We start from the raw sequence: 23,138 nt of genomic DNA on the forward strand, positions 1-23,138 counted from the left end.
TAAAGAACCCATTGGTTGAAATTCGTAAGCTGAGCATATGAACTTGAACACCACGTCATTCACTGCAACAAACGAAGATGGTAGATTAGATGGGGCCACACATGGTGACCAGCAAATCTTTTATTCAAACAACCCATCTTTTGACTACTTTGGATCTTAACACAATATAAATAGAGTGCAAATGGAAGCTGAAATGAATAGAGATAGTCTTGTTTTCCATCAGTGGAAAAGGAGAAGTATTAGTGAGTAATGGCGATTAAGGCTGGTAGAATTCTGAATTTGTGTCTAGTGTGGCTTCTAATGTGTGCCACTTTGCAGAAAAGTGTAGATTGCCAAGGCTGGAACAAAATGTTTCCACAGCCCTGTAGGAATTTGGTGTTATATTTTCATGATATAATCTACAATGGTAAAAATGCTGAGAATGCGACGTCTACACTGATAGCAGCACCTCAAGGGGCTAATCTCACCATTTTGACTGAACATAATCATTTTGGAGATTTGGCTGTGTTTGACGACCCAATTACGCTAGACAATAATCTTTACTCTCCACCCGTGGGAAGAGCGCAGGGATTCTATCTGTATGACATGAAGAATTTCTTCAGCGCATGGCTTGGCTTCACATTTGTTTTGAATAGCACAGATTATAAGGGTACGATCACATTCGCTGGAGCAGATCCAGCTCTTAAGCAGAGAGATATATCTGTGGTTGGAGGGACAGGTGATTTCTTAATGGCGAGAGGAATTGCAACTCTTTCTACTGTTTCCGTTGAGGGAGACGTCTATTTCCGCCTTCGAGTGAATATCACCCTCTACGAATGTTATTGACACCTGACCTAACTTTAATTTGCATGTATTTCCACATTTGTGGTTTGTGTGGTTTTACCAAATAATTTTTTGATTTCACGTCTTTCTATTCACAAGATTTTGAGATGATCAAATATAGAGAGAAAGACACTTGTTTTCGTGACTTTCCAATAACAAGATTTGAAAGTCATAATCTACGGACCCCGATGTACTTTGGAAGTGATTGCTGAAAATGTACTGAACAGAGCTTTGGTTTAGTTAAAAATATGATGTTTCCACCGGTTTATGCTAGTAAATTTGATAGTTTTTGTGTAAGTTTGATTGTGATTTATGATACTCTAGTTTTAATTTGTTTTTCATTTTTTAAAATGCATTATTATGATAGAATTTTAATCTTAAAAAAAGTTTCTTGAATTCTATATGATATATCTTTTAATGTTATTTATGTGTAAATGTGAAATTAGGTTAGCAAGAATTATTTAGAATATTAAAATGTTTATTTAAAAATGTTTTAGAATGGTTTACAAACATAATATATATATAATTTTATTGATTCTTATAAGAATTTTTCTTTTTATTGTTTAGTAAATGTTTTTGTAATATTTTTTATCTTTTAATTCATTTAATAGCATTTTAGATTTTACTATTTGAGAATTTTATTGGTATGACAATATAAAAGATTTTTCAGCTTGCTTGGGTCGGACCCTTCCTACTACTTTTCTAGGTGGATTCAGTTATTGGTCCTATTTTTTTATTGTAGCAAATCTATTTAAAGAGGAATCGTCGTGTTTTCCAAGGGCATCATAATCTCATTGAATATATTTGGCAAAAAAAATTCTATTCAGTTCACAAGAATCTTGTGGCTAAATGCTCTTTCGATTAGACTCTTTCTCCTATTGATCTCTTGGTTGTCTAGCATTTAGATTTAAGTCATTTTCTTTGTTATTCTAGCTCTACTTCTTAGACTCATCCTTCTAAACAACCTCCTTCTTGTTAAGATTAATAGAGATAGTCATTGTGCACCTCTTTCAAATGATGTTTTTAAAATTAAAATTGATTTTTCCTCTCCGATTAATCCTAGATCAATTGGGATTGGTAGTGTGGGTCATGATGATTCTCATTCTATGTAGTTTTATTTTATTTTTTTAGGTTTTTTTTAGGCTTTTTTTTTTTTTTTTGTGACCGCTAAAGTTGGGACTAATAATCAAATGGAAGATCATTTCCTCCTTGTGGATTTCAATAAAACTTGAGATTTTTGTTGGAAGCATGTTGTGTATATGATGGATTTATGATTTTAGCCTCCCTTTTGAATAATTAGCATTTTGCAAGTTTCTTCGCGATATTTAGCTTCTTTTGCTACTCAAATTCATGATTTATCTTAACAGTCTGATTCTATTGCCTTTTTCCATATTTTGTGAGAATGGAATACTATTGTCAAAAAAAATAATTTAATGGCTTTGTTCACTCCCAACAATTTGAATGTCGGGATTAAGATTCTCTTTTTGTTGAGAAAGTTACTAAGTTCTTACATCTACTTCATAATGATGTGGGCTACTAACTGTTTTTTTGTCTTGATCTTTGATAGGGTTGTGAGTTTTTGAACTTGCTAGTTTGGTGAGAGACCTTTTTGACCCCTTATTTTTCTTGTTGTAATAGCTAATATGATTATCTATAAATATTTCTATATTCTTTTAAATCTTTGAATTAATATATTTTTAGCCTTTTGCAATAAAACAAAAATCTCAGAGTTTTGATCTATAAAATAAAGAGACATTAAAGGTATCAATTTTTATTTATCTTTTAAAAATATTTGTCAATTTTATAAATTATAAGAAATTATAAATTATTTAAAACCTAAAATTATCATGACTTATTGAATATAAATAAAAAACTAATGTTTTTTTATTTTCATAATTCAATCAAATGTACCACAATATGCCTAAAGCATAATTAAATGGTTGACCAATTTATTTATGCATAATAAGTATTAATATTTTTGTACTTGCAACTTGTGTATAATTACAACCGATGGTATTAGCCCTGATTTGTGCATGAGTTATTATAGTCTTGTGTTTCACATAAATTATCTCAAACACTCAATAATTATGGACTATAAAAGAATTTAGTAATAAATTTCAATATCAATGAGGTGATAAATAATTTTTATGTGTGCTTCTCTATCATCATCAATCAAGATTAGATTATAGCTTGGATAATGAGCACAATCTAAGGGATCCATTCAACCAAATTTTACTTCCAACTTACATGTAGTCTTATTTGTCTAATTTTAGGTAATCTATGTTATGTTTTGATAATAATCTTAAATATTGATATTGCTTAACTTATTATAATCATTTAAAAAAAAATTGAAACCTAAATAACTAAGGATTAATCTAAAGCAATAAAGTAGTAAAGTAGAGAGAGAGAGAGAGAGAGAGAGAGAGAGAGAGAGAGAGAGAGAGAGAGCTACTAGGGATAGGATTACTCTTAGTTGATGGATACACAAGCTCCAAGCCTAGGATCCTATCAATCCAAATAGAAAAAATCAAACTAAGATGCACATGTACAAATAAAATAATATTAGTAATATTGAAAATAAAAGGTTCCAAGTCAACTAGGTAAAGCAAGAGTTTTTATATAGAAGGGAGAGGACAAAAGTGGAACTCATTTTAACTTGTCCTATGAATGGTACTAGATTTAATATTTTTTAATATTTTAGCTTTCAAGGCCTGGCATTCATTAATGGAAAGGTCAAGCAATTAGTGATATTGATTATATTGATGAAATTTCTTATGTTTTATATGAAGAAAGAAAAGAAAGTGAGTTTTGAGAAGATATTGCACAAAGGAGCTGCCATGATGACCCATTGGGAAGCTATGGTACAAATTGATAAAAAATAAAATATAATTAATAATGAACCATGATAATGTATTCCCCTTATCATGGCTTGTGTGCTTCTAATGACTAGAAGGATCACTTGGGAAGACTAGGCCATCCATGGGGAATTAACCTAGTAATATTGGGTCTCAGTCTCCATGAAAAAACATACTCTTTCTTAGATAGAAGTTCAATAGCCTAAATTAATCTTGACTTGCGTGGAGAGAGGTTCTAGTGCTCATAAGAAGAAGAAATAAATCCCTTGCACAATGGAGGAGGGGGTTTAGACAAAGGAGTAGGTTAAGACCACAACAACTATATTAGGAAAGTTTATTGTAGGTTCTATAAGAGGATTAACACCTTGTTCCATACTTCCTTAGCTATTCCCATTATATCCAAGATATAAAATAATTAAAATAAAAAAACCTTAATGTGTCTCCAAATTGGATGTAGAATTAGTAGAAGGAGATTCAATTATTTAGCAAGAATATAGATCCTCATGGAGTATTGGTATTTCAAGATGAGAAGGTTTAGTGTTATATTGAATGGTATCTTTGGGAATAAATCTAAATATACAATCATCATCAAACCATGTGTTTTAAAAAGAAGAATCTGGAATAGATTTAAAAGTAAATTGGACAAATGGAAGAACAAACTCCTTCACGTCCTTAGATTTAATTATTTGGACTTTTATTCTTTAGAAAAGGAGGGTGTAAAGTCAACCCAAATCATTACCTAAAAGAGAATTATCAATATAATATGGTGTGTCTACTTGGGTCGAAGATGAAATCATAGAGTCGGTTAGGAATTTAGAGCCTACTTCTATTTGAATTTACTTTTCAATTTTCTATCAACTTTGAGATTGTGTAAAGTTTATTGTCATGTATGAGTTCTGTTATGTGGTGAAGGTTAGACATGACTTATTGATTAGTATAAATACATAGTGTACCTATAATAAGATTATATGTAAGAGTATTAGACAACACATGTATGAGTCTAGGTATAGTCATGAGTCACAATGTACAATCATTAATGAGTCTAAGTATAGTCACGAGCACATAAAATACTTTCAAGATGCAACCTGTTATATTCATACATATTAGGGATTATCTAAATCTATCCAAAATAATTTATAAAATAGAGATCAAATCTCCTATGGTTTGGTCTAAAAGTACATGGACACAATTGTCTTCTTAGTCAACAAAAACTCCAAATTAATGGAAGAAACTAAATTTTAAACCTTTTGGATTCCTAAACTTTTGTATGAGGCAACCAATGCCAAGATAGATTTATATGTGGAAAAACTACTTGGTTTTACTAAGGATTTGTAAGTAGAAAGGTTTATACCTAGCCAATAATTTCTAGACAATTGGCTAAAAAGAAGTTTGAAGAACATATGGACTAAACTAGGGAGAAAATCAAGGAAAATGGGACATTCTAAATAAGGAATATGAGGAACAAAGCACCACCAATCTATTACATTTGGAAGATTACATATTGGTACATCACTTACAAAGCCTACTTAGTTTGAAGAAAGGTTCATAAGAGATAAAAATAAAACTACCCACTACACTACTAAAGAGGGAGCCATCAATAGAAGAGTCATCAAAAGAAAAGGAAGAGAAAGAAGGAAAATGTATGTATATAAGCATCCCCTACAAAAGAAGAGAACACACAATAAAAAAATCATGTAAAAGAAAAGTATAGACACTAGTAAATGAAGTTCATCTCTACAATAGGTTCTTTCACAAGGAGGTTATGAGGAAGACATGAGTTTAAAATGAAATGGTGTCATTTAATAAGTTAACTATCCAAAATGCATTGATAACATATATGGTTGCATCTAGCACCACATTAGAGGAATTCATGGATATTATCCTAGGCCAACTAGTTGTCATATTAAATAAAATAAGAAAGCCTATTGTACAAGAAGAGAAGAGGATGAAATATGTATCCATATAGAGTTGGATCCTTCTAGCACTTTATCTTAGAAAGAAAAACTAACAAAAACTGTAACCTGAGATTTTTTTGTCCCAACAAATATGGGACAAATTGATTCTTAAAAAGATTAAGATCACTAATAAATTTCAAATATAAATCAAAGAAGCCTTTGTGAAATCTTATAAAGAGATCTCTCAAAAAGAATAAAAATATGAGAAGATAGCTTTATCTAATCAGACCCTATAGACCACAAGGTACCCTCTCCTCCACACACCTCTAACACACCTTCTTCCTTTTCTACTTCACCTATGTATTCAATCAAAGATTTTATAGCCAAGTAGAAGAAAATATAGCCTTTATAGTCTTTAGTCTCTTTGTAGCTACTCCAACTTCCTCTAGTAGGTCCACAAGTTGACCTTAGCAATATCATTCCAGTTTAAAGTTTTTAATTGGTAAACCTTCTATATAAAATAACATAGAAAGAGAATTTGAAATAGTATGCAGACAATTTGAAATATTTGGAAGATATGGTGAACGATATCCAAAGCAAAAATCGCCATTCAGAGATTCTTTCATTCCCCTTGTATAAATCAAGATATTGGTGGATGGGATCCTAGAAGAGATGCAACTATAGAAGACTACAATTTAGCAACAAAATATGTGTAGAGATATGCAAAATAAGGAAAGATGACGAATGAAAGAAGTCTTCCATCAGCCACTCCGCTCTAGAAATACATATCATCACCGTAAAGAATACAAAATGATGATATTAATTCTCTATATAAGTTCCGCATGAAATGAACCACCGTTATAGAATCAATTAAGTCTCAAATGGATCATATTGAGTTTCATAACCTCCATGTGGCTCCTTCATACGATACTTTATAGGAAATAGATGGACAAAATGAAGTGTAGATGGAAGCCCTACATGTTTACTTTTAACAACTCTAGGACTAACTAGAGTAGTCAAGGAAAACATTTATTAATTTAAGGGAATTGATCAACATGTGGTTGGATCACATCACTAGTTTCCTTAAAGATGCATAGAAATTGGCACAACATATCCAAATTCCTACATCTAAAGCTGAATGCCCTTTAATGTAGATCAGTATTCAAAACCAACTACTAAAAAAAAAAAAAAATAATAATTTGATAACACTTCTACTAATTTCAAGTAGATCTACAATGCTATTCTCTTCGCCTAGTAGTATTAGAGTTATCTTAAGGAGAAGCCAGCATTTTGAACTTGGGAAAATGATATTGGCAAGGAAAAGGTAGAGTGAAGATAGTGAAGTGGATCCTAACACAAGCTCCTAATTAAATAGACACCATCTATACTAGTAGAAGAATGCAAGGGACAAATTCCACCAACTATATATTTGTATTTAAACAAAGATACAATGTAAGAGATTATGCATTTAGACATATGATAAGCAAATGGAAAGATAGAAAGGAAAAAATGTAACAAGGAGATAATGAAGAATGTATAGGAGGATATATATAATACACATGAATGAAAAATAGTTATTTATATTATGGTTTATGGAATTTAATTTTCTATTGATTTTATTTTGTTAATTAGTTAATGTATAGTCCAAGCTTATCATTTACTCCTTTAGCATAATTGAGTCTAGGGTATAAATGCAAACATAAGAATTATTTGAAGCTTAGTATTTTGATCTATATTCCACCATTTTCTTCCTAACAAATAGTTATTACATCAAGTGTGCATTGTATTAAACCACATGCTTAGAAAAATTGTGTTATTCATGATATAAGTATTCTTTAAAAGAATTGAGCTTTGTATGATGTTTGATTTTTTGTCCATGACAAACTATACGATAAATGCTTTTATTTGAAAATTCAAAGTTATCATTACTTTTCAAATTCATGAGTTCAAGATGTAAGTGTGAAATTGCATATGTATTCATTTTTCAACATTACAGTGATTAACTCGACTACTAATCTTTTGTACCATTCTCATTCTTTGCCATTGAGAGATTAGACAAATAGCTAGAAAGCCATGTCCTAAAAAGTGGCATTGTTTTTGTTGCATGCTTTTTATCATTATAGATGTGGTTATTTGAAGGTGAAATGGAGTCATCTCAATTGATGAAAAGTAATGAATTTAATGCTAGTTTAGGTTTTTGGTTCTAATGGTAGTATTAGAATTGGCGATTATAATTCAAAAATATAAATGATAAATTTCTTAATAGGATATGAAAGTGCACATAAAGATGACAATATGATATTATCTACAAAGATTAAAAGTTGTTTAAAAGAGTCAACCAATCTTAAATAGATTAATTAAAATTATAAAACAATAAAAAACTCAAATAAACATAATAAATCAAAAACTTAATTCAATATCTAAATAATAAAACAAATATCTAATTAAAGACTTAATATTCACATTCCTATACAAAAGTGCTCGGGTATTTTCCAACAAGTCTCACACTATGGTCGAATAACCAGGCATAAAATATGTAGAAGGGCAAGGAATCAAAGTAGAGAAAAGACTGGGAGATTAATAGAAAAAGAATTAAATACCTTACTCGCATGATGTCACTGCTGCCATGAGACAGCACATGACTGTTCAGTACTATTGCAACTTACACATAATCACTGTAGAACACTCTGTGCATAGTAAATTAGTTATAATGTATTAAAGTCCTTATTATACCAAATTCTCATAGTCCAAAATTGGTATTATTGTTAGCTCTGATACTTTTTTGATTGTCTAGGATCCATGAATACTGATGAATGAGTAATATTTGCGCTGGACAAAGTGACTTCTACTAGAATCAAAATCTGTGCTTCGTAAAGCAGATTGATTACCATACCCGCTTTCCACCAACGAGCCGCTACTGGGTCATTATCATCTTTTTATGGTCCGACAATGCTTGACTGGGATCTGAAAGCCCATCAAATAAATAGAATATTTGTTAAACTATTAACACATGAAACATTACATTATTTTTTCAAATATTGAAATGAATTAAGACAACTCCTAAAGAACCCATTGGTTGAAATTCGTAAGCTGGGCATATGAACTTGAACACCACGTAATTCACTGCAACAAACGAAGATGGTAGATTAGGTGGGGCCACACATGGTGACCAGCAAATCTATTCTTCAAACAACCCATCTTTTGACTACTTTGGATCTTAACACAATATAAATAGAAAACAAATGGAAGCTGGAATGAATTGAGATAGTCTTGGTTTCCATCAGTGGAAAAGGAGAAGTATTAGTGAGTAATGGCAATTATGGCTGGTAGAGTTCTGCACTTGTTTTTGGTGTGGCTTGTAGTGTATGCCACTTTACAGAAAAGTGCAGATTGCCAAAGGTGGAAGAAAATGCTTCCAAAGCCCTGTAGGAATTTAGTGTTGTATTTTCATGATATAATCTACAATGGTAAAAATGCTGACAACGCAACGTCTGCATTGATAGCAGCACCGCAAGGGGCTAACCTCACCATTCTGACTGACCACAATCATTTTGGAGATTTGGCTGTGTTTGACGATCCAATTACGCTGGACAATAATCTTCTCTCTCCACCCGTTGGAAGAGCGCAGGGATTTTATCTGTATGACATGAAGAATTTCTTCAGCGCATGGCTTGGTTTCACATTTGTGTTGAATAGCACAGATTATAAGGGTACCATCACATTCGCAGGAGCAGATCCAGCTCTTAAGCAGAGAGATATATCTGTGGTTGGAGGGACAGGTGATTTCATAATGGCGAGAGGCATTGCAACTCTTTCTACTGATTCCGTTGAGGGAGACGTCTATTTCCGCCTTCGAGTGAATATCACCCTCTACGAATGTTATTGACACCTGACTTAACTTTAGTTTGCATGCATTTCCACATTTATGGTTTGTGTGGTTTTACCAAATAATTTTTTGATTTCACGTCTTTCTATTCACAGGATTTTTGAGATGATCAAATATAGAGGGAAAGACACTTGTTTTCGTGTCTTTCCAATAACGAGATTTGAAAAGCATAATCTACGGATCCCCGACGTAGTTTGGAACTTGGAAGTGATTGATGGAGATGTACTGAAAGAGCTTTAGTTTAATAAAAACCATGATATTTCTGTGGTTTATGTTTCTAAATTTGATAGTTTTTGTTTATATAGTTTTTTATATGATTTCCATAGCTCAAATTGTTAGTGTATATAACTTCATGAAACTATCATGGGAGTGTTTTTTGGTTTGACTTTTCTTCATCATCAAGATTGGAGGATTAGCCAAGTAGCTATTGATAAACTCAAATGTATTTTCATATTGGTTATTTCATCAAAAAGTGTACATTTTTCTTAAATAATCTTGTGGATAGAAGGTTACAATCAATCAATTGAGATATGAATCTACAACCTTCCTAGATCTTCTTTTGTAAACTACAAAGTTGAGAGATGTTTTAGGTGGAGGCATGTTAACGATTGCATCTGATTTGTATCAACTTTTATTCTACCATGAGAGATGATAAAACCCAATAATTTTCCAGCATCAACACTGAAGGCACACTTAAGGAGATTTAGTCTCATCTTATAGAGTTAGACACTTTCAAAGATAAGAAAAATATTCTTAATGTGATCTTGATGAGTTATACACTTAGCCAAGATGTCATCAATGTAATTTTCTAAAATATTATGAAAGAAATCTTGAAAGGTTAGAGCCCTTGCACATTGATAGGTTTCTCCAACAATTTTAAACTTAAATGATATGAATACATAGTACAAGGTACCCCAAGGTGTGATGAAGGCATTCTTATTCTACCCTTTTGGATTAATAAGGATTTGATTGTAACCTGGCAAGCTATCCATGAAAGACAATAAGGTATAGCCTACAATTGAGTCCATAGTCATATCAATATTAGGTAATGGAAAATCATCCTTAAGAGAAGCCTTATTAATATTACAAATTTCAATGCAAACATGAATACAACCATTAGGCTTACTAATAGTAACGATAATTGATATCCAAGGTGAGTAGTCAATGGGATGTATAAAACCATTTTTAAGAGATTTTCTATCTTGATCTTGTTTAAAAAAACAACCCTGCGATTCATCTTATTAATATTTGGCTTGACATGCTTGGCATTGAGACATAGAATGATATTCTAAACGACAACAAATTCATCAACATCAAGCATATCCTCATAAGAATAGGCAAAAATATCATAATAAAATATTAAATATTAGATTATGATTTAATTTCTTCAAAAGAAAGGCATTTTCCAATCTTAATCACCCTTTTCACAAGACTTTGGATCCATAAGGATATTAGAAGTATCTCCTTTAAGGAGAGTGCTATGGTCTTCAAGATGTGGCATAGACATGTTCTCATCAACATTAGATAAATGAGTCTTCTCATCGACACTTATAATAGACCCACCAAAGGATGCCTTATTATTCAAGCAAAATGTGAATTTATTCTTACAATTCAATAAAGAAGGTAGATCATAGTAGACACCCAAGAGTTCTTTCAAAGATGCCTATAATGTAGTGAATAATTGAATTCACTAGTTTAACATAAAAACTATGAATGAAACCCAATCCTATCAATTAAATTTGGGAATGAATAATAGGCCCAACTACAAACCCTTGGTAGGGCTCAACACAATGAATAGTTATTCTCTTTTGTTGATTTGATTGATTGGATAAGTTGGATGCAATAAATAGGCTAGAAGGTGCAAAATTGATAATAAAAAGCATAAATGGACAAATGAAAATCAAAATATTAGAAAACAAACCTAAGTCTAGAAAGGGTATGCAAAGAGGAACTTGTTACAATAATCTAAGTTGAAACTAGGTCGACACTATGGCTAGGTGTCCTAGTCTTGATATATTTTTTAGTGCAGAATAGGGGTCAAACTAAACTCAAGAGCTTCCAATATTCTAATTGGTCAACATTCAATTCAAACCACCTAGACTATGGAGCTAGGTGCTCTAGTCCTAGTGAATAGAGGTGCTAGGTGCCCCAGTCCTACTCTTTTCTAAAAAACTAGGTTGCGTTGTCTTTGTCTCTATCTTTACTACACTCATGTACCCTTAGTATGAACCCGTGACATGTTTCTAAGCCTAGATCTACACAAAAGGAGTGAAAATTGTGTTGTTTTGTATATGGGATTGTCTCATTTAAACCCTAAGTTAGAATTAAACATAAAAAAATGATGATAAAGAAATAGAAATCAGAAGTAAAATACTTGAAAGTAAATGCTTAATTGAAATTATTAAACTTTCAATAAATGATGCAATGTTCTTAGGATAAGTCATCTATGTGTTAATACAATAATATGATATATCATCATTAAATCCACCATTAGTTCATAATAAAAACATAATAGAAGATGCCTTATTGTAGCTTGGTTGTCCTTGATCTCAAATTTTCTCTTGAAGTTCACAGAAAATGTCACAAAGAGAAGATATTAATAAAAAAATATTCAATGCTTCCCTATCATAAGAGATCAAAACAAAACAAAACAAAAAAACCGCCAAATTAATTTAATACTCAAGTAGTCTAAAAGAAACCTCTATATATATTAGGGACACATGAGGTCAAATAGAGTGACACCAAATAGAAGGAACAATCCGAATAAGTTATTCTAAACCTCACTTCATCAAAAAACTAGTGACTATGTTCGAAAGAAGTTGCTAGTAATAGTTAGGTTTGAGTTTTAAGATTTATTTCGTTGACCTAACCTAAACCCTAACAACATCAAATAGGGTATCAAAATAATAGTTTTGATAAACCTATAAGTTAAACACCCTAAAATATTAAACATTTGTACTATAGTTGTGAAATAGCTGTATTATAATACACTTACCCCATTGATTAAAATAGAGTTGTAGGAAAAGTTGACAAGAAAATTGGAATGAGAAGAAGGAAAAATAGCTACAGCATTTAGTGCACTTCCTTTCACAACATTTATAAATATATTAGGTATTTTTATGAAATAATACTTTTTTCTCACTCACTAAATTGCTACTCCCCTAAAACTAAACAAACATACTATGAAATTCCATTAATTTCTTAGACATTCATAGCTATAACATAAAAATGGCAACTCCTATCCTTGTGGATATTTCCCAAAATTCCTAACCTAAGTATATAAATTTCTTGTAAAAATCCCTAGGGACAACCTTGGAGGGAGTATTCTCTAAATTTATTGTATACTTTATCCACATAGAGGACATTAAAAAATAAATATATAAACCATTGATAGAAATTGATCACATCTATTTTAATTTCCTTTGGCTCACTTTTCATAGGAGGACACACAAAACTACCTACTACGGTTTTGTCAAATCATAAGAAAAAGATTAGACATATAAAAATACTTTTTAGTCTTCATAAGAGAAGAAGGGTGGGTTTGGATCATCCTATCAAGATCCATAATGAATTTCTCTATTTCAATTGGTCATATCAGATCACTAAGGAGTTCATTCAAGCTATTACTAGTTTATATGCATGAAAAGAGATACCACCAAAGAAAGTTAACAATACCACAAAGGTATCTAAATTACCTAGGGATATATATGATTTTCAAAGCTTAGATCTCACCAATATTTTGAAACCTCCATTGAAATATGCCACCATGGGCATAGCGAACAAAGTCTACTACACCAATAGGAAAGGCTGCTGCACCATGTGTTTCAATGTGGATTGAAAGTGGCAGGATAAAGATACTAGAAGCGTGCTTCGAATTGGTTGAAAAGAGTGTTCAATTTATACGACGAAAGCCTCCAAATTGGGATGATCATTTGAAAAGGCATGATTTAATGACATGATTTATCACAAATTGAACGACATATTGGAGAGCAAATTGTGCTCAACAATCATGACAGATTGAAGAATAAAATGTGCCAAATGATTTATGAAAAATTAGGCACAAAAAGGTTCGTAAACTTATGACAAATTTGGAGGGAAAATAGCTTTTTAATTATAATAAATTGATCATAAAAGAAGAATCTAATTAGTGGAGAAATTAGGGGGAAAAGTTAGGAGAGAAAAAGGTGTGAGAAATTAATAAATTTCATTTATTAATTTCTCTCATAAAAGGGAGGTCAAATTAGCAAATTAAATAAATCAATTTAATTGTGACTCATACAATAAATGAATAAATTCATTTAACCTAAGGGGGAATGCTATCAAGGAGTGATAACTAAAAAAATATTAAACCCTAGAAGGAGAAAAGGGAAATGAATTAGGTCAAGACTTGATCTTGATGCAATTAAAGCCATAAACACATGATGAAGATCATGATCAAAAGAGATAATTGACAAAAACTTGATATCGATTGATAAAGACCAATGACAAATTGGTCAAAGATAACAAAGAGGCTAAATAGATGTGTCAAATTGAAAAGGGATCAATGACTGATTGATCCAAAATGATAAGGATTTGATCACTGATTGAGATTCATGACAAATCGATCAAAGTTTGATGAAAGGTTGATTTGATGAAGATTGGTTTGATAAAGATTGATAAAGACAGATGACAAATAAATCAGAATTGAAAAAAAGATTGATAATTAAAGATTGGAAACAATCCAAAATAATCCAAATCGATAGATGATTGATCAAAGAGGACTGATATTGCAAATAAAAAATATTTAGGACAAAACCCTAGTTGACATTGATTCAGGGTAGAATAATGCCCAATTGAACATGACCACTTATTGAGATTCAAATTCAAGAAAATAGGATCGAATAGGAAAAGAATGCAGAAGAATGACACAAGGTCGATAAATGATAAATATTTAATGTACGACATAGAAGAAGTGTTAGCAAATGTGAAAACCCTAAAATAAGGTAACACATACATGTTAGAGTATGACACCACAAGCGTTGACCATTTTTAGATGCCTAAAATTTCAATATCAATGAGGTGATTAATAATTTTACTACGTGTTTCTCTATCATTATCAATCAAACTTAGAGTATAACTTGGCTAATGAGATCAATTTAAGGGATTCATTCAACCAAATTTTACTTCCAACTTACATCTAGTCTTATGTGTCTTATTGGAGTTAAGGAAAAATCAACTCTACAGCTCCCAAAGATCACCTGCATGCATACCTGTCACAGAAAAAGAGAAGCAAAAAAGCTATGGAGGCCAGAATTCAAAGATCCAGAAAAAAGGAGTCATATTGATTGTGCAACAAGAATGCAATTCAATAATTACAATTGTTATGAAAAATACAAAGAGAGAATCCTTATAAAAGGATACTCGAAACCCTAAAGGAGAAAACCCTAAATAATTATAAGATTCCTAAGTTTAGCTTAAGAATAGAGTATAATAGACTAATAATTAAATAAATAATTATTAGCTAATAAAAGATAACTCTAACACCCCCACTTAAGATGAACTTAGGGAGTAGCTAAAAAACAACTAAGGACTAAAAAAGCATGTAAAAAATGCAGGAAAGCAACAATGGGTCCCAACAACCAGGCCTGATGAGGTACCCAAGTACAATAAAATCTTTGTAAAGTGGAGAAAAAGGAGAAAACCCTGTGGGAACAAAACTCCTCTCCAAGAAGAGATGAAGGCTCAAGTGAAGGACTAAGAAGCCTACAAACAAGAGTGTTCCAGAAGATAGGAACAAAAAGAAGAGAATGAAGAACACCACTGAAGCATGAAATAGTTGCAAACACTGTCGAAGAGTAACTGCTGATCTGAAGAACCTCCACTGAAATAGCACATGACCAGGTAGAGAAGACTGTAATCTGCATCAGTTCCCTCAAATGACACTACTCGAATCAGATGGCAAACAAAGACAAACAACTAAACTCAAGGATACAGATGGCATGAAACACCAAAGCCTGAAGAGCTGATCAATCAAATCAAGAAAGCATTAGAACCAAAAGGACAAACCTCCCCATAATGCTGAAAAGGGAGAGGGACAAGTACACTGAAAAGAATGGTCAACAAGAACTGCATGACGAAGAACCAGGAACATCGAAAGTGCAGAGAAAGTACATAGTGTTGTAAAAGGAACACTCACTTGACACACATCATGAGGCTAATGTAGTGTAAGAAACACACACTTGACAAGGGTATATGTCAAACAAAAGGAAAGCATCAACTCCCCCATGGCACTTTATAAGTAGTGCATGTATAATAAGGCACAAGATGTGCAAGATCCCAAGTATACAATGCATGGTGCCACTTTATCTTAGTGTGTTTGCATAAATAAAATGCTATAATAATCATAAGAAATAGAAGATTGGAAATATAGAAATAACAACCAAAGACGAGACATCTACTCAAAGAAAGAGATCCCCGGACCTGAAACATCCAAGATATTCACCAGAGTTCTGAAAATAAAAAAAATGAATAAAATATATCTAGAGAATAATCTAGAAACAAAACTCATATGAATGGAAAGAATACAGAACAGGATTTCCAATGATATAAAGTTTTCAAAAAACGAAGGTCAGATGCTCAAATTATGTCTCCCAGAGTGCAAAAATGAACCTCTGGATTTGACAGAAAAAGCACCATCAAAAAAGCAAAATAAAAAATTCAAACCTCCAAATCTAGATAGACATTGGAAAGAGCTTTTCGACGATATAAGATTTGTCGAAAAACACCTCTGTATGCCCAAGATATGGCCAAAAGATAAAAAACCCCTCTTTTAAGGCATAAAAAGGGTTTAAAAAAAAAACTAAAAAAAATTGTGATGCATTTGTAGGTACAACTGTATGGATTTTTGTGCCTCGAAATTTGTGCCAATAAAAAATCATGTCCCGGATGCCCCTGTCACCGAAAATAGACAAATTATATATCCAAATTCATGGAATCAGCCTTCTAAATCCAATTGTGGGGTCCTTTTGGCACCAAGATGTACCAAAAAATAAGCTACCCCTAGAAATGGAAAAAAGCAACTGTACCAACCCCCAAATACATAGATCTGAAGTACAAGACCCAAAATATCTCATGAAGAGAATAGGGGCATGCAGATCTGGAGCTCTAATACCATATTGGAGTTAAGGAAAAATCAACTCTACAGCTCCCAAAGATCACCTGCATGCAAACCTGTCACAGAAAGAGAGAAGCAAAAAAGCTATGGAGGCCAGAATTCAGAGATCCAGAAAAAAGGAGTCATATTGATTGTGCAACAAGAATGCAATTAAATAATTACAATTGTTATAAAAAATACAAAGAGAGAATCCTTATGAAAGTATACTCGAAACCCTAAAGGATAAAACCCTAAAGAATTATAAGATTCCTAAGTTTAGCTTAAGCATAGAGTATAATACACTAATAATTAAATAAATAATTATTAGCTAATAAAAGATAACTCTAACATGTCTAATTTTAGGTAATATTTGTTATATTTGGATAAGAAACTTAAATATTGATATTTCTTAGTTTATTATAACCATTTAAAAAAAAATGAAACCTAGATAGCTAAGGATTAATCTTAAGTAGTAAAGTAGAGAGAGAGAGAGAGAGAGAGAGAGAGAGAGAGAGAGAGAGAGAGAGAGAGAGAGAGAGAGAGAGAGAGAGAGAAACAAAGAGACATAGAGAGACAGAGAGAGACAGACAGACAAACAAAAAGACAGACTGAGACAAAGATAGAGACAGAGACAGAGGTAGAGACAGAGACAAAGATAGAGACAAAGAGAGAGAGAGACAAAGAGATAGAGACAGAGACAAAGAGTAGTTGAGAGAGAGACCTACTAGGGATAGGATTACACTAAGTCAAGGGATGCACAAGCTCCAATCTTAGGATCCTATCAATTCAGATAGAAAAAATCAAACTAAGATGAACATGTACAAAGAAAATAATATTAGTAATAAAGAAAATAAAAGGCTAAAAGTCAACTAGGTAAAGGAAGAAATTTTATACAGAAGGGAGAGGACAAGAGTGGAACTCATTTTCACTTGTCCTATGAATGGTACTAGATTTAATAATTTTTTTATATTTTACCTTCCAAGGCCTAGATTTCATTAATGGAAAGGTCAAGCACTTAGTGATCTTGATTATATTGATAAAATTTCTTATGTTTTATATGAAGAAAGAAAAGAAAGTGAGTTTTGAGAAGACATTGCACAAAGGGGCTGCCATGATAATCCATTGGGAATCTATGGTACAAAGTGTTAAAACATACTTAATAATGAACCAAGATATTGTATTCCCTTATCATGGCTTGTGTACTTATAAAGACTAGAAGGATCACTTGGGAAGACTAGGCCATCCATGGGACATTGACCTAGTAATATTGAGTCTCAGTCTTCATGATACAACATACTCTTTCTTGGATAGAAGGTTAGTAGCGTGAAGTAATCTTGACTTTGGTGGAGAGAGGTTCTAGTTGTCATAAGAAGAAGACATAAATCACTTAGACAATGGAGGAGGGGATGTAGACAAAGGAGTGGGTTAAGACCACAAAACCTATTTAGGAAAGTGTTTTGTAGGTTCTATAAGAGGCTTAACCCCTTGTTCAATACACCCTTAGCTATTTTCATTATATCCAAGTTTAAAAATAATTTAAAAAAAATACATTCATGTCTCTCCAAAATGGAGGTAGAATCACTAGGAGATTTAATTGTTTAGCAATAATGTACATCCTTACGGAGTGTTGGGAGTTCAAGATGAGAAGGTTTAGTGTTAGATTCAACGATACATGTCAGGTGAAATTCAAATATCCAATCATCATCAAGATATATGTTTCAAAAAGAAGAATCTGGAATAGATTTAGAAGTAAACTAGACAAATGGAAGAACAAACTCCTTCAAGCCCTTAGGTGTAAAGTCTAATGAACCCAAATCATCACCTAAAATAAAATTATCAATAGAAGATGGTGTGTATACTTGGGTTGAAAATTAAATCATAAAATCAATTAGGAATTTAGAGCCTACTTCTATTTGATTTTTTTTCTCCATTCTATCACTCTTGGATTGTGTAAAATTTATTGTCATGTATGAGTTAAATTGTGTGATGAGGATTAGACATGACTTCTTGCTTAGTATGAATACATAGTGGTATCCACCCAGGTAGGTGGGAGAGCCTCCCACCATGTGTGGGATCCCCATGCCATGGTGGTGAGGTCTCCACCACGCAGGTGTGACCCACACAACACAACTCCCCTTCCAAACATTAAGCTAATGCCCTATGCCTCCCAGCTAATACTTGGGCAGAAAACGTACACCGATGACAGGCAAAATAAATAAATAAATAAATAAGGAAAGATAACTAAACCAGAGAGAGATCACGGACAGAGAAGAAGAATAGAACATAAGGAATAGATTAGGAAGATCAATAATCTAACGAATAGCCAGGAAGCCACGCAATCAAGTAAAAGAAAATTTAGTAACAATTTTACTATATATTCGTTCAATCAGAGAAATCATTTGAGGAGAATAATGTAATAACTAACACACACAACCACAATCTCATTCCCAGCAATCATAGGAAGATAAAATAAAGTAATCCTCAGGAAAGATTTTAGATGCCAACCTCTCAAAACAACGCAAATCAATCTAAAGCATGGTGAGTCACTCTGCACCCTCAACCCCGATCACAGATTCTCCCACTCTGTTCTCCTCCTGTCCTTCTCCCAAAGCTAATTTTTTTTCTTTTCCAAAAAAGGACCAAAATCCCCTCTTCCGGAAATTTTTAGGAATAAAAACTCTCATCCATCGTTTTCCAACCAACTCCCCGAGAATGGAAACATATATAATTATTAATTAATCAACTCTATTAATTAAAATTTAGTTTATTTAATTATTATACTATTGTTTTAATTTAATAAATAAGATTACTAATAGCAATCTATTAATTAATTAATTATGATTGTTCATTAATATGTATCTATAAATATATAAGTTAGATTGTTACTAATTAAAATACAACCATCAGATGAATGTTTTAATTAATAAATACACAAGATGTGATAATTTAAATTCTTATGCAACACATACACATACACATACACAACTTAACCAAGGTTATCAGATTTTGCCTATGTAGCATTTTGATTAGGTAAATGTAAGACAGGGAACATTGCTCTAACATCGAGCAAGGGTTAGGGGTTTGGATAAATGAGACATTATGCTATCTCCTACAACCTCCATCATGATTATGTAGGCACGCTCAGACCTGTGGAACTAGGCGTAGTTGATGCCTTGTAGAGGCTATAACCCTGCATCGTAGACAAATGCATATACATGAAAAATATACATATACAAAACAGATACATGCACATTGGTGAAGTGGAATCATGACATCCTATGTCTCTCATTCGAGAGTGATAGGACATCATCCCCTTGCACTGAAAATAAGATCAGACACATAAAACATAATCCAAATCATGATGCATCTCATAGGCTAAGCAAATATGTTAGTACATGGGTCAGTACACATAAACCATATATAACATCCAATCATCCATAATAATAAAGAGCATAATCAAAATCCATTGCACTTAAACATAAATCATAGGATACATATATCAATTCAAATCAACATAACATAGTCTCATAAGAAGAATCAACATAGCATAAAGTATCGTCAAAACCATAAGTGGAATTGAAAGACTCGTCATGAGTCCAACTAAATAGAAGCGTTGTCGAAACAAGGGAGGCTTATCACAAACAAGACCATTTTAATTACATAAGATTGTCCACTCATGACTCAATAATCAATAGAACAATGAGAAACAACTACAATAGTTAAGATTAAGAAATAATATTTGCATATTCATTTATCTATGAAATGTAAGAATTTTATAGAGATCAACTGATCCCAAATGCACAAAGCAACATTCCAAATGCAAATAAAAAGACTAATAAAGTTTCCATAGAAATCTCAATTTAATATAATTATAAATGAGATATTTTATTTAATAATAAAAATTGATTTAAAAAATGTTCATTACCATAAATTTAAACAAGGACACAAAGCGTCAAGTTCCTGCCATTAGTATGATTAGTTTAGAGTAAATAAAAATAGAGATAAAGATAGAGGGAGAGGAAGAGAGAGAGAAATACATTGAGAGATAGAGAAAGGTAGAGGAAAATATGGAGAGAGAGAGAGAGAGAGAGAGAGAGAGAGAGAGAGAGAGAGAGAGAGAGAGAGAGATGAGTATATAGGGAGTGGAAGAGATAGATAGATATAATAGATATAGAGGGAGAGGGAGAGGGGGAAATAGAGGTATATGTGGCAATATGATTAAAGGATAGAGAGAAAGGGATAGAAGGATATAGAGAGAGGGGGAGAGCTAGAGAGAGATAGGTAGAGAGGGAGAAAAAGGGAGAGGAGAGAAGTTAGTGTTATCAAATTTTAATTTAATATATTGAAATTCCTTTTTAATATTTGAAAATAAATATTAGAAAATTTTAATTAAAATACTCTTTTAGTTGAAAAAATTTAATTTTAATTATTTTAAATGACTATTGCTAGATTATATAAATATTGTTGTTAATGAATATTAGTTTAAGATTAGAAATTACAATTAATTTTGAATGTCTTAAATTTTTATCCATAATTCAACTAAAATTAAAAATTCATTGAAGTAAATGCAAAGTCAAAATATATCAGAATCTAAATATTAATCAAAATAATAATTTTGAAAAAAAAACAAAAAAAAACTTATTAAATTAATAAATAAATAAAAAATTAAAGTTAATTGTTAATTTCTTAGAATTGAAATATCAATTAATATATACCTACAAATTTTAATTAATATAATTAATATAGCATAAACAATATTAACATTAATTGAAAAATAAACTTAAGATTAATATTAACAAATGAAAAATATTATAAATTGAAAAAGTAATATAATTAAATTCTTAAATATTTTAAATTTAAACAATTAAAACTTACTTCTATTAATATATTAAAAACAAAAATTAATTGTATTTAAATTGTTAAAACCAAAATTATAATCTTTGTATTAAAACAAATATCTAAAATTAAATTTAAAAAATAAATATAAAATAAGATAAAAAATAATTCCATAATTTCCTTAATTCAACTTATTTATAATTATATTATTACTATTATTAAAAATCAATTATATTCATTTAAAATTTATTATCATTTATTTGTATAAAATTTAACGAAAAATAATATTAATATTTAAATTTTTATTTATCCCACAATAGAAATATACTCCTATTTGTCCAATGTATATTTAATAGTATGATTTATTAGTCATATAATTAAACAAAAGTATTTGCATACAATTTAATAGTCATATAATTGACAATATTTTAAAAAAAAACGTTTATAATTATAAACTAGCAATAATATTTTATTTTAGACGGTCCATGATAGCATAATGTAAGTGAGCCAATGCAATCATTGCTTTCGGAAAATCTCGCTTGTCTCATATTCGTTGGTCCATATTTTTATGGATTATTAAATAAGTTTTTGCTTTCATGTGGAGTGGTCGTACTTAATTGGGGAAATGTTCCTGACAATGTCAATTAATTAGGAGAAAAATAGGATTTTTTTCTTTCCAAAATTCAATTTTCTACCTACTATTTTCAATATGATCCAATGAGAATGAAGAAAAATGATATTTTTATAATTACATAAAATATAAAATAAATATGAACTATAAACTTGTTTAAAATTCTTAAATCTGATTGATCAGCTAAAAAAAAAAATGACGAAGATGAATGCATAAATAAACTCTTGAACCAGAAACTAATAATGCCAAAACAAATATCTACGCAAAGGCTTGAATATTAAAATATTAACATTGCTTTTGTAGAGATTTTCGAACAAGTTTCACCTCTATCGTGAAATAACCAACCATACACTATATCGATTGCCCTTAAGAAAGGGAGTAGAAAAAAGGGAGAGAAAAGACTGGGAGATAAATACAAAAAGAAATAAATACCCTAACTTTTCATTAAATTTTTGCAATAAGGCCTGCGAAGTTACCTTTCTCGTATGATGTCACTGCTGCTATGAAACTTCCCATAACTGTCCATTATTGTTACAACTCAAGCAATATCACTTTAGAACGCTCTGTGTATAGTAAATTAGTTGTAATGTAATGGAGAGCTTGTATAACAAATTCTCATTGCCCGAAATAGACATTATTGTTAACTTTGATTCTCTTTAGATTGTCGAGGATCCATGAACTTTTATGATCCAGTAATATTAACATTGAACATAGTGACTTCTATTGGAATCAAAACATGTGCCAGTAAACCGACTGATTACCATAACATAAGTCCTTGTCATCTTTATATGGTCCGACAAAGCTTGACTGGGATCTGAAAGGCCATAAAATAAGTCTAATATTTTAATAACCCATGAAACGACTTGTTATTTCAAATACGGAAATGAATTAAGACACTTCTTAAAGAAGCCATGGACTGGTTGAAATTCGTAAGCGGAGCATGTGCACTTCAAGACAAGGGAAGATGGTAGATCAGATGGCGACCAACAAATTTAATCTTCAAACAACCTGGCTTATGACTACTTTGGATCTCAAAACAATATAAATAGAGTGCAAATGGAAGCTGAAATGAGTAAAACAG

General features: G+C 31.4%; 2 protein-coding genes across 2 annotated transcripts; both read left to right on the plus strand.

Moving 5' to 3' along the window:
• The first annotated feature begins 249 nt into the window (after positions 1–249).
• On the plus strand, positions 250–825 carry LOC131074141 (disease resistance response protein 206-like). Its single transcript, XM_058010712.2, has one exon. It carries the CDS (start codon positions 250–252, stop codon positions 823–825), a length of 576 nt encoding a protein of 191 aa, XP_057866695.2.
• An 8,057-nt stretch (positions 826–8,882) lies between these two features.
• On the plus strand, positions 8,883–9,458 carry LOC131074138 (disease resistance response protein 206-like). Its single transcript, XM_058010709.2, has one exon. It carries the CDS (start codon positions 8,883–8,885, stop codon positions 9,456–9,458), a length of 576 nt encoding a protein of 191 aa, XP_057866692.2.
• Positions 9,459–23,138: the final 13,680 nt, after the last annotated feature.

The sequence above is a fragment of the Cryptomeria japonica genome, chromosome 4 (assembly GCF_030272615.1).
Source record: "Cryptomeria japonica chromosome 4, Sugi_1.0, whole genome shotgun sequence".
In the NCBI taxonomy this organism is placed as follows: domain Eukaryota; kingdom Viridiplantae; phylum Streptophyta; class Pinopsida; order Cupressales; family Cupressaceae; genus Cryptomeria; species Cryptomeria japonica.

Bases quoted from the DNA above. Each gene is read 5' to 3' on its own strand.
- LOC131074141 (XM_058010712.2), top strand. From the start codon at position 250: ATGGCGATTAAGGCTGGTAGAATTCTGAATTTGTGTCTAGTGTGGCTT.
- LOC131074138 (XM_058010709.2), top strand. From the start codon at position 8,883: ATGGCAATTATGGCTGGTAGAGTTCTGCACTTGTTTTTGGTGTGGCTT.